The following is a 17,786-nucleotide window of genomic DNA, read 5'->3' as shown; positions in this document are numbered from 1 at the left end:
TGCTGGTCTCTGCTTTATTGAGGAACGGTTTGACTTACTATGACTGTGATACGTGGTTGTCCCACCTAGCTATCTTAAGATGAATGCACTAAGTTGCTCTGGAGAAGAGCATCTACTAAATGACTCAAATGTAAATGTCAAATGTAATCACAATGATCAACACTGACTACCCCCTGTGGGGTAATAAAATGAGGGAGACGACATTCAGACATTTGATTTCAGATAGTGTAATCTTGTCACACTGTAATATTGTATGTTGGGCTTGAATTAAGGTGCCATTCTGAAAGTATACAGACCCCTTCACTTTTTCCACATTTTGTTACGTTACAGCCTTATTCTAAAACGGATTAAAAAATAAATATAAATATATCTATCTCTACACAATAACCCATAATGACAAAGCAAAAACAGGTTTATCACATTTATATAAGTATTGACCCTTTACTCAGTAATTTGTTGAAACACCTTTGGCAGCTATTACAGCCTCGAGACTTCTTGGGTATGACGCTACTGTCACGCCTTGGTCATTGTATTTTGTGTTTTTGGTATATGTTTGGGTAGGCCAGGGTGTGACATGGGTTTATATGTTGTGTTTCGTATTGGGGTTTGTATTAATTGGGATTGTGTATGATTAGGGGTGTGTCTAGTTAGGCTTGGCTGCCTGAGGCGATTCTCAATTGGAGTCAGGTGATTCTCGTTGTCTCGGATTGGGAACCGTATTTAGGTAGCCTGAGTTCGCGTTGTATTTTGTGGGTGTTTGTTCCTGTCTCTGTGTAGTGTTCACCAGATAGGCTGTAATAGGTTTCACGTTCCGTTTGTTGTTTTTGTATTTATTCAGTTATTTCATGTACTGCGATATATTTCATTAAAGTTATGAGTAACCTACACGGTGCATTTCGGTCTGACTCTCTTCTTACAACAGACGAACGGCGTTACAGCTACAAGCTTGGCACACCTGTATTTGGAAAATTTCGCCCATTCTTCTCTGCAGATCCTCTCAAGCTCTGTCAGGCTGGATGTTTCTGTGTTTCTGATGTTTCTGTCAAGCTCTGTCAGGCTGGATGTTTCTGTGTTTCTGATGTTTCTGTCAAGCTCTGTCAGGCTGGATGTTTCTGTGTTTCTGATGTTTCTGTCAAGCTCTGTCAGGCTGGATGTTTCTGTGTTTCTGATGTTTCTGTCAAGCTCTGTCAGGCTGGATGTTTCTGTGTTTCTGATGTTTCTGTCAAGCTCTGTCAGGCTGGATGTTTCTGTGTTTCTGATGTTTCTGTCAAGCTCTGTCAGGTTGGATGTCAGCCGCTGCACGGCTGGTTTTAGGTTTCTCTAGAGATGTTCGATCGGGTTGCTTAGGGTCGTTGTCCTGTTGGAATGTGAACCTTCGCCCCATTCTGAGGTCCTGAGCGCCCTGGAGCAGGTTTCATTCAAGGATCTCTCTGCACTTGGCTCTGTTCATCTTTCCCTCGATCCTGACTAGTCTCCCAGTCCCTGCCACTGAAAACATCCCCACAGCATGATGCTGCCACCACCATGCTTCACTGTAAGGATGGTGTCGGGTTTCCTCCAGACGTCATGCTTGGCATTCAGGCCAAAGAGTTCAATCATGGTTTCATCAGACCAGAGAATCTTGTTTCTCATGGTCTGAGAGTCCTTCAGGTGCCTTTTGGCAACCTCCAAGCGGGCTGTCATGTGCCTTTTACTGAGAGGTGGCTTCGGTCTGGCCACCATAAAGGCCTGATTGGTAGAGTGCTGCAGCGATGGTTGTCCTTCTGTAAGGTTCTCCCATCTCCACAGAGGAACTCTAGAGCTCTGTCAGACTGACCATTGGGTTCTTGGTCACATCCCTGGCCAAGTCCCTTCTCCCCTGATTGCTCAGTTTGGCCGGGTAACCAGCTCTAGGAAGAGTCTTGGTGGTTCCAAACTTCTTCCATTATTCTTCCAAGAATAATGGAGGCCACTGTCTTCTTGGGGACCTTCAATGCTGCAGAAATATTTTTGTATCTGAGCCTCGACACAATCCTGTCTCGGAGCTCTACGGACAATTCCTTCGACCTCATGGCATGGTTTTTGCTCTGACATTTACTGTCAACCGTGAGACCTTATATAGACAGGTGTGTGTCTTTCCAAATCATGTCCAATCAATTGAATTTACCACAGGTAGACTCCAATCAAGTTGTAGAAACATCTCAAGGATGATCAATGGAAACAGGATGCACCTGAGCTCAATTTCAAGTCTCCTAGCAAAGGGTCTGAATACTGATGTAAGTAAGGTATCTCTGTTTTATTTGTAATACATTTGCAAGCATTTCTAAAAGCCTTTTTTCACTTTCATTATGGGGTACTGTGTGTAGATTGATGAGGAAAACAATTAATTTAATCAATTTCAAAATGTGTCTGTAACGTAACAAAATGTGAAAAAAATTCAAGGGGTCTGAATACTTTCTGAATACACCATATATGGTTAATTGTGGGGAAGACATGGAGGAACTCTGAGAGTGTACCTCTGGCTCATAGCGGATCATGATGTCATACTCCATGGCATGGGGGATGTCGTCTATTGTGAAGACCAGTCCAGCGCCATCCTTGACCCGGGCAAAACCAGGCCCAGTCCAGGTGACCATGTGACCCTGAGATCTCTCCCTGTGAACACTCCTTACATCAGGCTGGAACACACACATAGAAGATGACCCGTGAACAAACCCGATTAACTGGACCCTCACAGTCAACAGGTGTACATTCCTGCCTGCATACTGAACTATGCCAACAAGAGGAGTCAAATGAACAGCATCTAAAACAGCCCTGTTTTGTCATCCTTGACAGGTAATCTAGTCTGTGGTGGAGGAGAGAGACTATCCAGGGAGCAGGTTAAACAAACACATACCTGTATGGACCGTATGGGTGGACTCAGATTCCTGCTGTCAACAGCCCACCCCATAACCACCTGACTGGTCTATGGAATATGTCTGTGTGGAGACATTCTCCACTATCTCTACCATGCGCGGGCCACTTTCACTGAGATATATCAGCAGAGCTCTTTAAAGTGCATTGAAAAACCTAAACATCCCAATCGCTCTGTATGTGATAATGTAATCATTCAACCGATATGAAAGCGCTTTGACGTGGTTCAAGGCAAAGGGAAATCAGAGGGAACCATAGAGGTCAGTAGTAGTATTTATTTATATGAAGGGAACAGACAGTGAGTGTTACCGTTTGCTGCAGCTGGCGGATGCGTCTCAGTGCTGCCCTCTGCTGCTGGGTGGTGGCGATGCGTCTGTGGCGTCTGTGTCTCCTCAGCTGGTTGTTGAGGTGCTCCACACAGTCAACCTCAGCCTGGGGCCTGGCCTTGCCCTGGGGAGAGGAGAGGTGGAGGAGAGGATTAGTTCAACTGATTTACTGACTACCGACTTTATAGACTTATCGTACATGCCTTGCTAGGAGCAGAATAGCTGTACCTTGGCTAGGCTGAAACGAGTGACCGTGAGGATATTAAATGGAAACTTTTACATTCATTCCAACAGAGAGAGAGAAAGAGAAAGAAAGAAAGAAAGAAAGAAAGAATAAAGAAAGAGAGAGAGAGAGGGTGCATGTATGTGGGAGAGAGAGAAAGAGGCAGAGAGCTGTGGCTTTGTGTGTGTGTGTGTGTGTGTGTGTGTGGCAGGCAGCACTAACTCTCTGTGACAGGCTGGCATCTCCTCTACCGTCTGATCTTTTTCCGGGTCACTTCAGCTCTGGGCCAGTGTCATAGCTCTGAGTGTCTGTCTATGAGCTACTGTGCTCCGCTCTGTCTGCAGGCCCACTGCACACTACTACTGTAGCTAACAGACAAAACATACGCCAGCCAACACTCGCTGATCTGACCTCTGATATACACAACACGCTGCCACCCTCATCTAATGCAAGGTCGCCCTCAAAAGAGTACAGTTTGAATGATGCTACGAAATCTGAGAAAACCTGATCAATCAATCAATCAATCCAATGTATTTTATAAAGCCCTTTTTACATCAGCAGTTGTCACGAAGTGCTTTACAGAAACCCGGCCTAAACAGCAAGCGATGCTGAAGCACAAGCACAATGGCTAGGAAAAACTGCCTAATCTAGGAAGAAACCTAGAGAGGAAGCAGGCTTAGAGCTGATGCTAAGCATGAACGGATGACGTGTCAATAAAAAGAGACACCAGGAAATCAGAACATATAATCAGTATCATGTCAGCTAGAGAGAGAGGGGATGTGGTGCAAGAGAGAATAATATTTATTATCACATGACCACTCCTGACCCCTGATCCCTGACACCACATTATAATAAATCAAGTTTTCAAAAGTGACAACACACTAACCCCTGAGTTCAGCTACTGCATGACCCACAATCCCCTGGTCCTGCACTCTATTGTACTCTACAAACAGATTCCTACATAGTATATCTCATACTTTCACATTCCTCATTTAAATTTATCTTTTGCCGGGGATGTTGAGGCTTGTCCTGGGGGAAGTGAGGAGACAGGAGGTATGATATGAGATAATATAACAGAGGCCTGCTGCCTGCAGCCGTTGTCTGTCTGTCTGTCTGTCTGATGTGTTCTGTTCTGTTCCAGCAACTGTCTGGGTGAGTAGGGAGGGGGCCTGTACACGCAGCAGGTAATCTGATTGAGCAATCTTACTCTCACATGGGTTGAAGGACAGAGAGGAGTGTAAACCCCTTTACCTGTGGGAGCCAGACTATCAGTACCTTCCATAGTCCACACACACACACGCACGCATGCACGCACGCACGCACGCACACACACACACACTACTCCTGAGCCGTGGGTCTGCCCACACAGAGACACATTCTCCTGGTCTGATACCCATCTCTCTGGCTCTGCCTGTACCTGCCAGGCACAGCTAAACGCAGTCAAACATCACAACAGGACCCAGATACAGATACAGACATCAGATAGTGTTCCACACAGAGACTTAGCAGAACCGACACAGACATACAGTTTCTAATCCACTACGAACGACCTTGAATATGAAATAATACAGTGAAATCTCCTTATGTTAACAACTTGTGCCCAAGACCAAACATGGAAAAGTTGAGTCTGAAAACCACATCGCACTGATATAGAATCACAAGGTCGGAGAGTATATCAATGAAAGGTGCTTACACACACTATTTAAAGCTCAAGAGAAAGTACCAAATCCACAGAAAGACCTTTCACTTCCTAACAGTGCTACAAATAAAGACTTAACATATTCCAAGGCAAGGACATAATATTCAAGGTTTGGACATTTAGCAGTGAAGCAGGCGAGAGCTGTGAACAGCAAACACTGGTATGCTTTTAAGGACTAAATTCACACTAGACTATACTCAATTTACATCTATCAATAGTGCCCTATCGTACAGTTGTTCTGTTTGCACTGTGTGTGCTCACCGGGAGGCTGTGGTCACTAGGGGAGTGGCCAACGGCGTCCTCTGCCTCGTATTTGTAGTAGTCCAGGGGGGCACAGAAGTACCCAGGCTGCACGTCAGAGCACTGACGACCAATCAGGTGCCTCCTACAGTCACACTGGCCATTTTCAACCATACACCTGTGTACAGACAGACATACAGTACACACAGACATCATAGCCAGGTTCATTCACAACTCACCAGTCAAAAAACGGTAAGAAAGATAGGCACGTACGATTATTCCATTTAACACCTAATAATGAAGACTTGTACCACACTAAGTGCTAAGTCCCGTTCAGTGTCATTAATCATACACACACACACACACACACACACACACACACACACACACACACACACACACACACACACACACACACACACACACACACACACACACACACACACACACACACACACACACACACACACACACACACACACACACACACACACACACACACACACTGGGAGAGAGAGAGAGAGAGAGAGAGAGAGAGAGAGAGAGAGAGAGAGAGAGAGAGAGAGAGAGAGAGAGAGAGAGAGAGAGAGAGAGAGAGAGAGAGAGAGAGAGAGAGAGAGAGAGAGAGAGAGAGAGAGAGAGAGAGAGAGAGAGAGAGAGAGAGAGATAAGCAATTCTCCTGAAACGTCAGACGTACCTGTTGCTGTAGGCTCCACCAAAGTCACAGTCACAGGCTCGGCAGCCTGCTAGGTCATTACCAAGACCCCAGTACTCCGGCTAAAGGAGAGGACACACACAACATGGTGACCGCATCCTCAGAACCGAAACGCAATCCTTACAAGATGGAAGATGAGGCATCAGAATAGGTACGGCTTGTGAGATGGTAGACGATGGGTCTATAAAGAGCACAGGGCCAGTCTTACCAGACACTGGTTGCAGTAGCGGCCTGTGACGTATCTCTTACAGGAGCAGTCCCCACTGATCTGGTCACATGGTTCTCCCAGCATTATGGTCCCACGAGGGTCACAGTTACACGCTGAGAGAAACAAACAGTAGACACATATATGGTTTACACTGTCTGCGGCAACACACACACACACAGAGATGCATACACAGGTTAAGGTATACACACTCACGTTGGCAGCCCTGTGGGTCGTTGTGGGCCAGGCCATAGTAACCCTCCTTGCAGTAGTCACAGCGGGTGGCCTTAACGTTGAGCTTACAGCGGCACTGCCCGGCGATCATGCCCATGTCCAGGTCTGTGTGGCTGTCACACACACCTCCCTCCATGGAGCCCACAGGATCACAGTCACACGCTGGGGAGAGGGAGAGTGTGAATAGGACGATAGAGAGAGACCGAGAAACTGTCACACAATGAGAGTGGTGTGCAGAGAGACCACGATGGGTCAAAAGTGAGTCGCCCATCTACACTGTTTTACCATAAACACATGGTATGTGGTATGCAGACAGCAGAACATTAGATTGAAGTATTCTACTCCAGGTTTGCTCACCAGTACAAGCGGCGGGGTCTCTGATGTCCCTGCTGGGGTCCTTGTAGTAAAATGGTTTACACATCTCACAGTTGCGTCCCATGGTGTTGTGGAGACAGTGGTCACAGACGCCACCGCCGGCATTGCCCGTGGCCAAGTAAACCGCCATGTCAAAGTGACAGTGGTTGGAGTGGCCGTTACAGTTGCATTCTAAGTAAAGAAGCAAAAAAAATCACAAACATCAGAAATGGTGCAGCATGTTGTTTCTGCGGCTGTGTGTATCCTGTAGTGTTACGTCTACGTCTACTGTAGGGTTGGACAACATCGACAGATTCCTCCCACTCCAAGTGAGTAAAGTTTAGTCTCACCTCTACATGTGTGAGGGTCGTTGGCCTCGGCTGGGCTCCAGGCCAGGTCGTTGTGGAAGTCTCTGCAGCGTTCACAGTTTAACCCCTCAGTGTTGTGTTTACACACACATCGCCCATGGATCTGACCAATCACAAAAAGAAAACATGACAGCTGCCATTGTCTCTTGGACATTTACCACAGTCATCGGTATATGCAATGACCAAGGGTTTCCACACAGAGACAACATGCGACATTTTCATTTTTGTCATTTAGCAGAGGCTCTTATCCAGACAGATTTACAGGAGCAATTAGGGTTAAGTGCCTGGCTCAGGGGCACATCGGCAGATTTTACCAGCGACATTTGAGTTACTGGCCCAAAGCTATTAACCGCTAGGCTAGCTGACACAAACCGAGGTGTAAAAAGAGTTGGAGACTGGATATTTTCTATGCCTCGGTCCTACCCACCATGCCACTGTCCCTGGCATCAACCCCTGGCACGGGGGAACACTCTGAGGCGTGTCCGTAGCAGAAGCAGCTGCCCCTCACCACCAGCTCATACAGGGAGTAGTAGTACTTCTGCAGAACGTCAGAGCGCCGGTCCAGCAGGTTATCTCCCAGGGTGTGCAGCTTGGTGAAGTTGATCCGCAGGTTGGTGATCCGCAACAGCTCTACCGAAAAAAGGGATGTTCACACAAATCTTTCATTATGCCAATTAATGGAGTCCCAAAAAATTGAGCGTTTTTAGGTTACTTCCAGTAGTCCTCAGATTGTCCTCTTAATTGATCTAATTTCCCAAGTATTTGCCTCACCTTGAATCTCCAGACTGTATGGGTCTTTCACATGTATGGCAGGGTCGAGGACTTTATAAATTACCTGCAAGAGAAAAGAGAGTAAACGAGAGTCATCGCACAGCTCAGATAATCAGCAAATGCACATTTCTTCATCTACAGAAGGAAACTCCATCATTGTCCCTAACTCGCTTCATGGCCTCACCTCTCCTTCCGTGGAGGGCTCGATGTCAGAGTATCTCTCCTCACAGATCACATCATTGATGTAGTGGAGGGCGTGGCCGGGCACACGTGGGAACGTCTTGGTGCAGTTGTAGGCAAAATAACGGTACGGTCTCCAGGAGCGACCAAAATCAGCCGAACGCTCGATCAGCATGGCTGCCGGTCGGAATGTCTTCGGAAAAAGAGGTGGAACAGCCGGAACAGAATTCAGGAACGGCTGGCACTTATTCAGAATGATTTATGTGACAGTTATTACAAGTCTGTTCTATTGGTAGTAATATGTTTGGAGATAGTTTGGATTCCTGTCTCTTGGATATTACTCATCAAATTCCTGAGCTGGCATCAGACAGCAGCACACACACACATACTCTCACCTTAAACTTCATGATGAGGTGAGTGAAGTGGAATTCTGCCTCCAGATTGAGTCTGATACTGACACCCTCCTCTCCTGTAGGGAATAAATCACACAAAACATAATGAGAGATTATTACAGCTGAGACACACACACACACACACACACACACACACACACACACACACACACACACACACACACACACACACACACACACACACACACACACACACGGCAAACCAGTCTCTCTCTCTCTCTCTCTCTCTCTCACACACACACACACACACACACACACACACACACACACACACACACACACACACACACACACACACACACACACACACACACACACACACACACACACACACACACACACACACACACACACACACACACACACACACACACACACCGTTGACGGACTGCCACCATGTGAGGTCTTCGTTGCTGTCCTTGAGTTGGATGACGTTCTCCACGCGGTGACTGTTTTTGTGGTAGTACGGGTCATAAGGCCGCTGAGAGTTACACGCAAAACACTTGTCCAATTCCTACAGGGAGACATAATCAGAAGGTGTAACAGTATGTTTACACCAGATGACCCCAATTGGGATTTGTTTACTTGTGTGTGATACAGTAACACTGACTTAAATAGACATGTTCCTTCAATTACGACATTCGGTTGACGTGTGTATCTAGGACATTGACACCACCAACAGGAAAACCCTTGTTGCCTATGGAAACTCGAAATGTAGGTCGGCCACCCATTTGCAAGTCACAATGGCAGCTAGCGGGACCGGAGCCAGGCAGTGGTAACATGGTCCCCTGGATCATAGTCTTAATTACTGTGGAGCGGATTGGGTGGATAGTGACCGGGCAGAGAGGACGTGAGGGGGGTATGGAAAACAGCCAGAGCCGGGTCTCTTAACTAGCTTGTTGTTAAGGGAGATTACGCCTCTAACAACACTTATGTGAAAGGATTGCGGGGAGAAATCAATAGGAAAGCATAAAGTGTGTATAAGTAGGTGAGTTCCCCAACACATGCACATGACTGTCCCACCAGCTTTAAACCCTAAATCTCCTTTTCACACCCTCATTTAGGACCTCGTCTTATAAAAGTATTCCCCTCTTCAAGCTAAGGCTACCATCTTACACTGATCCTCCATCGCCAAACCTCTCTGCCTCTCCTCACATCTTAGACGTATTGACCTCCCATTAGTCAAGCTCGGCGGACACTCAAATTATAACTAGCACTCATCAGCACTCATCTAAGACATTGATTTGACTGATCTTCATTGACACAGGAAGATGGTGGCTTATGAGTGTCTCAGCCTACTGGCTCCATCCTCCTCCCCCATGCTCCCCCATCCTCGATCCAGTGGGCTAGCGTTAAAGCTTTAGTTCCAGTCCATCAGGTGGGTCGTGGGGCCAGACGGGAGCCCCTCTGATGGAGAGTCATAACAAACAGCCCATAGGAAGATTACTGCAGATCAGTCCCCAGCCCTGGACTTGGTCCAGACACTACACTGACATCATCAGATTACTGTAGGACCAGCCACTACACTGACATCATCAGATTACTGTAGGACCAGCCACTACACTGACATCATCAGATTACTGTAGGACCAGCCACTACACTGACATCATCAGATTACTGTAGGACCAGCCACTACACTGACATCATCAGATTACTGTAGGACCAGCCACTACACTGACATCATCAGATTACTGTAGGACCAGCCACTACACTGACATCATCAGATTACTGTAGGACCAGCCACTACACTGACATCATCAGATTACTGTAGGACCAGCCACTACACTGACATCATCAGATTACTGTAGGACCAGCCACTACACTGACATCATCAGATTACTGTAGGACCAGCCACTACACTGACATCATCAGATTACTGTAGGACCAGCCACTACACTGACATCATCAGATTACTGTAGGACCAGCCACTACACTGACATCATCAGACTACACTGACATCATCAGATTACTGTAGGACCAGCCACTACACTGACATCATCAGATTACTGTAGGACCAGCCACTACACTGACATCATCAGATTACTGTAGGACCAGCCACTACACTGACATCATCAGATTACTGTAGGACCAGCCACTACACTGACATCATCAGATTACTGTAGGACCAGCCACTACACTGACATCATCAGATTACTGTAGGACCAGCCACTACACTGACATCATCAGATTACTGTAGGACCAGCCACTACACTGACATCATCAGATTACTGTAGGACCAGCCACTACACTGACATCATCAGATTACTGTAGGACCAGCCACTACACTGACATCATCAGATTACTGTAGGTAGGACCAGCCACTACACTGACATCATCAGATTACTGTAGGACCAGCCACTCCACTGACATCATCAGATTACTGTAGGACCAGCCACTACACTGACATCATCAGATTACTGTAGGACCAGCCACTACACTGACATCATCAGATTACTGTAGGACCAGCCACTACACTGATCATCATCAGATTACTGTAGGACCAGCCACTACACTGACATCATCAGATTACTGTAGGACCAGACACTACACTGACATCATCAGATTACTGTAGGACCAGTCACTACACTGACATCATCAGATTACTGTAGGAAGATACAGGAAGTGACCAGTATAGCTGCATTTGTTACAAAATGAATTGAACAGGCAAATGTTTTTTTTATCATACTTTCTTGTGCACATGTCACTACAGTTGTTATAAAAAGAAGACCAGGAGCGGTGGAATGTTTAGAACGGATTGAGACATGGGGTATTTGGTGTGGGCCGGTGAAGTAGCAGTTGAGTGATTTGACTGACAGATGATAGTTCCCACCTGGAGCTACAGTATGAGGGGCTGTCACTATGTCCCGCCCTGCGCTAAGAGCCATTCCACAGTCACCACCTGTCAATCATGTAACCCTATAACACTCCACAATGTGTTGCCGTATCTGTTGCCCACAATGAGGTAGAACACATACATGCAGACTTCAAGTCAACATGTGTCAGGGATGGAGGGATGTAGGGAGGGGTGAGAGGAGGGAGGGAGGCAGGATGCGCTGTACACCTGGGACATTGAGACATTGGGAGGCTTGGCAGTCAAGGGGGACACGCTTAGAGATGGAAACAGACAAGCCCCTCACCCCACTGGATATCCTGACTTCTACTGAGAGACATGACCAATTGTGGGGTTTGGTAAGACAGATAATGGGGTCTTATTTCCAGCACAGGTTTAGGTTCAAGTCCAGGTGTGTGTGTGTGTGTGTGTTCTCACCTGCAGGTGGCTGACTATGCAGTAGTGTTCAGGCCCATGAAGACCACAAGTGGAGGTGGCGCTGAGATTAATGGCTCGGCCAATCAACAGGTTGCCTGTTGCTGGGTAACAGCTGCCCTCCATGCAGCCATGCGGGCTGGAAGGGAGCTGCTGTCCCACAACACTCAGAGCTGAGGGGGGATTGAGAACAAGGGAAGAGGAAGGAAAATAACACAAAACACCTCCAGATTAGTTCCTATATAATTTATAAAGCATATGGATTGAAGAGTTTAATATTATGGAGATCGGAGACATAAAGAAATGACATATACACAGTTATACTCAGGTATCATGTTATATTTGCGGTCTGTAAAGAGAACTTAAGGGTAATGACTTCATGCTTCGTGACTGGAGACAATGGGCTTGTCTTTCCACAGGAGTGATATCTGTATCACTAAGAGCATAGTGTTTACAGTGTTCAGTCAGCAGGCAGGACCAGAGGATGAGCTCACTCTGCATACAGCCACTCCTGTACGCTACGCTAGGTGCGTTACAGTCCCACCCTGCCTGGGAAATCACAGGAAAACATCTCATCTACCATCTACAGTGGTTACTGGGTTACTACTAGCGTTGGGGAGTAACAAAATACATGTAACAGGATGCCATATTTTCTATGTAAACGCAGTAACTGTTTTCCGTTGCAGATCTGTAGTAATTGTCATGACAGACAGGGCAGATAGAGTCTGTGTCAAGTTAACTAATGTAAATTGAAAAGGTTGTGCGCTACTGGTACGAAGAGAGCAGTGAGTTGTGATCAGGCGCACTTTTATTTGGCAACAGCACAAAAGACAGACGCAACTGTGTCCAAAATCCTCCAGCCACAGGTAAAAGTCAATAAGTGCGAAAACACTCACAAATATACAAATATATGACAAATACATACAACGGGTCGAAATACGATACCCGGGAAAAAAACTGTCTGGCGCATCACACTAAACACGTAACAAAATAATTTCACACAAAGATATGGGGGGAAACAGAGGAATAAATGCATGCAGTGTGACTAGGGAATGTAAACCAGGTGTGCAGGGAACAAGACAAAACAAATGGAACAATGAGAAAATGGAGCGGCGATGGCTAGAAAGCCGGTGACGTCGACCGCCGAACTCCGCCTGAACAAGGAGAGGAGCCGACTTCGGCGGAGGTCGTGACAGTAAATAATGGTATCACATCAGGTTACATAAGGGTCGTTCCATTTCCATCCCTTTTTGAGCACCCCTTTTGTTTTGAACAAAACTTTATACATATTTGCCCACGGTAGAAATGGTCAGAAAGTCACTTTTTGGACCTGAATACCAAAACATTTAGGAGATATAGATGTTCAAAGTTGACCTTTTTTTGCATACCCCACCCTTAGCCTGGCTGACACGACTCACATGGTGAGCGAGGAAGACCTGGTCTGGACAGGAGGCCATTGTAAATGCAGTATTCGGTCAGAGTTGTGCTTATTTCTGGCTGAGCTTTGATCAGTTCTCTGAGATGTAAAATGTTTTCCTGGGGGGTTGAGACCTCACGTTTTGTTGGATTTCAAAATCCAACAGTTGTATTGGAAGGGGGTGGCTCTCAGGCGTATGCGGCTGCCCATGTGGGTGTTTGAGTGAGAAAGACACAAAGGAGAACCAATCAGTAAAAAAGCACAGCCCCTTTCATTATCCATGCATCATCTCGACAACGTCAAAACAGCCTTTCCGGACTCTGAGGTCAGGAGACCTACCATGAGAAATCCAACGTCTTCAACCCTGGAAAAGTCTGATACCATTTAAAGCTTACAAACTATTTCACATTTTCTTGAAACAAATGTTATTTTTAATACAAATAATATCATTGTTTTACCTTTAACATCAATTATGTAAAAACGCATAAACTACGATATTCTTCATTTTCGCAAATGTTGTAGCTTAGACTATGCTACAGTTGTTAGTGTTTTTCCCATCATCGGTTGAGACACAGCATGCTCTTGAATAGGATGGGTGTCATCTTTTGGCTGATAAATGTACTGAAACGGGAACAAAAATAAAATGTTTACTTTCAAATGGTGGTACAAAGATGATTGGAAGTCCACACATGTTGACTTGAATGGGAATATCAGTTGTTTTAAATTATAATTTCAATCTTCCATAGGAAATCTATTGAAATCGTAGAAGGAACATTCCTATTTAAGTTGACGGTTGGCGGACCGTATTCAAGAGCATGCATGTGTCTCAACCATTTATCTTTTCCAGTAATGAAGACATGGATGCTTTATGGTAGGGTGGGGTATGCAAAATGGGTCAACTTTGAGCATCTATATCTTTCAGTCTGCATTCTTGTAATAAAACGTCAGCTTATTTTTCCCGCAAACACATGCTTGTGAATATTTCCTGAAATCTTTCCCGGACTAGCTGTCTTGGTTTTCTGATTTCTGATTGATATTTTATATCTAAGATTATACCTCTGGCAGTAGTGTTGTCTACGTTATTTTCTGCATTAACAAATTCTCATGTTTGTTATGTATATACAAGCCAAGGTTCTTGATTTTTAAGTAGCCTTGCTAAAACAACCAGAGGTATTTGTAAGGTGTCATGTAGGATGCCAATTTTTTGTTTTGTTTTTTGTTTTTTACATGCTCTACTTGTTGACCATCACTAGAGAGGGTATGACACGAAATATGGGACCTCTAGCCCTTCGGGAAGTATGGTTAATATTGTTTTTGAAATAACTGACTGGGCCGGAAAAATAAATAGCCGCGCACCTGGTAACCCAAAAATAATCTCCTCATTTAAAGTAGTCACCTCGCAAGGTGTTTCAAGGTAGGAACCTAACAAATAAAATATCAGAAATTGCACTAAGTCCAACTCTGGGCCTGGTGATTGGGGAAATGGGCCAACAAAAAAAAGGGGACAGAGCAGCTAACCTCCACAGAGGCTGACTAAAATCTAGACCTCTCTTTTCCCTGTATCTCTTCAACATTTAGTATACATGTTTCTAATTGTATTTCTCATGCGCCGCCCTTTGATTGTTATAATTGTTTCACAAATTCCCTTTGTGTACTTTGTATTGTTTCGTGACTGGGTCAACTTTGAGCACCTCTGTCTCCTAAATGTTTTGGCACTCAGGTCCAGAAAGTAACGTTCTGACCACTTCCACCATCAGCAAATATGTCTGGAAAGTTTTGTTCAAATCAAAAGTGGTGTGGTCAAAAAGGGATTGAAATCTAATGGACAAGGGTCAAGTTGCTTTACTGCCCTTAAGCCAGGAGTCTGAGGTGAACATTGAAGAGAGGTAAATAAATCACTGATTCGCCTAAGCTGTCTCTAGGACACTGGTTGGACTCTCTCACATACTACTGCTAGTGCTGCTTCGGGCTCCTCACAGCTGAATGGTGGCTGTTAAAATAGAGACAATACATGTTGTTGTTGTCGTTATTGCGACCTCATCTTTAACGCACTGCCATAACCTGTGAACTATGAACTGCACAGCTCCTTCTGCACCTGGAGGAGACCCTTGTGTTCAAGGTAGCTGCTGTTCAGAATGGGGCCAGGGCCACTGCAGAATTGCCCTATTATTACACCCTGTTGTCCCTCTCACCCACGTAAATGTTGTCTACACGTCACTGACTCTGAAAACCCACTCTCGTCATGGTTGAGAGCAACGAGAGAGGAAGCGAGAGTGATTGAGTGAGGGGAATAAAAAATAGAGAGGCAGCTTGAGATGTGTAAAGAGATACAGAGATCGCTGGGGCCCCTTTCAACATCAGAGGCCCAGGTGACATCAAACACACAGCATGTTGGGACACGACGGAGGTGGAAGGTGTGATGTGGAATTAAAAACATCCTGTGTTACCCATGAGAAATGAAGTATATCATATTTCCCATAGACACCCAGTCATTAGGGCATGATAAGGAGAACCAAGTAAATATAGGGCCGAGTCTGAAATGTCTAAGTGGAAATTACAAGCTTCAGAAACCTTCTCCTGCAACAGGGTGATCAAATGAAGATCCTTTACCTGTGCTATGAGTTGGCCCCTGTTGAAGTCAAATATTTAACTGAAGCAGATTCCCTGAATTCCAGTAAAGGAGAAGTAAAGCATTCACACAAGGCAATATGCCACTGGGCCTTGATTAACCTGAGACATCCAGCTACTCGCACACATGTACAGGTACAGTAAAGCTGCAGTTAAATCAAAGTGTGACCTTTGGAATGTTGATATCTGCACATATCCGACTCTCCCTGGGCAAACAGAAAAGTCTGTTTAGGAGTGCTGTACATTAGCCCACAGAGAATACCTGAAGCTCACCAGAGATGTAGGACAAAGATAGCGGGGGGGTGGGAGTGACTGTGACGCTTAGGACCCCTCCCTGGCTGTGACAAGCTATATCTGACCGTGATGCAGAGCCTAATGGCTTCTCTAAGCTGCAATGTGGGCGTGTCGCATGACTGGACATTTGAAGGGGCAATCTTCTGTATCTCAGTGTGTTGAATTGTCCACCTCACTATGATGACAGTATGTGGTGTTGGAGTTATATCTTCCCTTATGACTATTTTCTCACCGATGTTGAAATATATAGTGCACCTAGTCTGAGTTTTGGCTGATAATTACAAGGCACCACTGCAAACGGGTGCTCTGTTTGCAGACAACACACAAATATCATTTTTCTAAATAGCTCTGACTTCTTAGACTTGACAGTGATGTCAAGCCCCCTCCTCTCTGGTGGGTGATACGATATCTGTAATATATCCTTTACCTTGTTTTCTCCTGCACCGACTAGCAAAGAGAACGTGTGTGCATGTATGTATGTGTATGTGTGTGTGTGCATGTGTTGTGTAAGAGTGTATTTGGGGAGGGCCCTGGTAAAGCCACCCCAGGGTCTGCTTTCACCTACTCTGTTATTTCATTCATCTGTCTCCCCCCCCCCAAAATGACAACAATAACGAAAACATACACTTCAAAGACCATTTCAAATCCGACCTAAGCACCCATTGTTTAACACACAGTCGACCAGTGTAGACGCTGTTGTCCCTTCTGCTCAACGCCTCTTCATGTTTTATTCTTAAAACTCAAGGTACAGCTGCTCACGAAAATCACTGAGGAAATAGACACATATAAAGTAAATCTACCATTTACATCACGGGGTCTCAAGTAGCACCTTTTGAGCTCATTCCTGACGACATGTGTGAGAACGTTACTGTTAGATCGGGTCCTAATGCTAACGTATTGGAGCGTGCAGAGAAAAACACAGGGCTTTCGTAGGGTTCAAAACTGCTGTTGACAACAGCTGGTTTCTCAGTCTGATTAGAGCGTTGGTCAAGCACGTGTCTGTACACCGCCCGCCACGTAGCTATACACACACACACACACGCATGCCGAAGAAGGAAGGCGTAGGCAGACACACACTTGCCTAACATCCCTTCTCCCTTCTGTCCCGGGCGCTACAGTAAAAATGCAGGGAGACTGCAAGAGGGGAAACGTGTATTTATTAAGAAAAACATTCCAGGTGTCAGACACAGACTGTTCCAAACACCGCCCCATCCCACAATGCCCCTGTGCAGAGGTAGAACATGTGTGTTGGAGTGTGGAGGGCCCGTCCAACATGCTCTGTGGTGCTTATCGCTATACGGGCTGGGACAGGGGACCAGGGAGGGCAGAGGAACCAGGCTTAGGCAGTCAGGCTGACAGCATATGGATCCTCCACGCTACTGGGCTTCAGTAGTATAGCTGTCTTTCCTCTGGGAGTCCAGGCTTAATCCACACACTACCTGACACTTTCTCAGCCACTGGAATGGAGCACTGAGCTGAGCAGTGAATCCATTGTCTGTCAGAGCTGCTATGGCTAGGACCTATCAACCTCTGTTCCCTTCTACTGGATCTAACACTGTTAA

At 45.7% G+C, this 17,786-nt stretch overlaps 1 protein-coding gene across 2 annotated transcripts in view; it reads right to left on the bottom strand.

Moving 5' to 3' along the window:
* lamb2l (laminin, beta 2-like) overlaps window positions 1-17,786 on the bottom strand; it is a 64,456-nt gene that overhangs the window by 25,685 nt on the left and 20,985 nt on the right. For both annotated transcript variants that reach the window (XM_046343757.1, XM_046343756.1), the window contains 14 exons: window positions 11,889-12,058; window positions 8,999-9,134; window positions 8,603-8,676; window positions 8,212-8,400; window positions 8,028-8,091; window positions 7,684-7,886; window positions 7,239-7,359; window positions 6,892-7,080; window positions 6,517-6,696; window positions 6,304-6,416; window positions 6,078-6,157; window positions 5,402-5,558; window positions 3,202-3,342; window positions 2,496-2,657 (listed from right to left, as the gene is read on the bottom strand). In XM_046343757.1, the coding sequence (XP_046199713.1) occupies window positions 2,496-2,657; window positions 3,202-3,342; window positions 5,402-5,558; window positions 6,078-6,157; window positions 6,304-6,416; window positions 6,517-6,696; window positions 6,892-7,080; window positions 7,239-7,359; window positions 7,684-7,886; window positions 8,028-8,091; window positions 8,212-8,400; window positions 8,603-8,676; window positions 8,999-9,134; window positions 11,889-12,058 (1,979 nt within the window). The remainder of the gene's footprint in view (window positions 1-2,495; window positions 2,658-3,201; window positions 3,343-5,401; window positions 5,559-6,077; window positions 6,158-6,303; window positions 6,417-6,516; window positions 6,697-6,891; window positions 7,081-7,238; window positions 7,360-7,683; window positions 7,887-8,027; window positions 8,092-8,211; window positions 8,401-8,602; window positions 8,677-8,998; window positions 9,135-11,888; window positions 12,059-17,786) is intronic.

Source organism: Oncorhynchus gorbuscha, linkage group LG03, assembly GCF_021184085.1.
Source record: "Oncorhynchus gorbuscha isolate QuinsamMale2020 ecotype Even-year linkage group LG03, OgorEven_v1.0, whole genome shotgun sequence".
Taxonomy (NCBI): Eukaryota; Metazoa; Chordata; class Actinopteri; order Salmoniformes; family Salmonidae; genus Oncorhynchus; species Oncorhynchus gorbuscha.
Note: the sequence above shows the minus strand (reverse complement) of the source record. Positions and strands in the feature narration are given on the sequence as shown.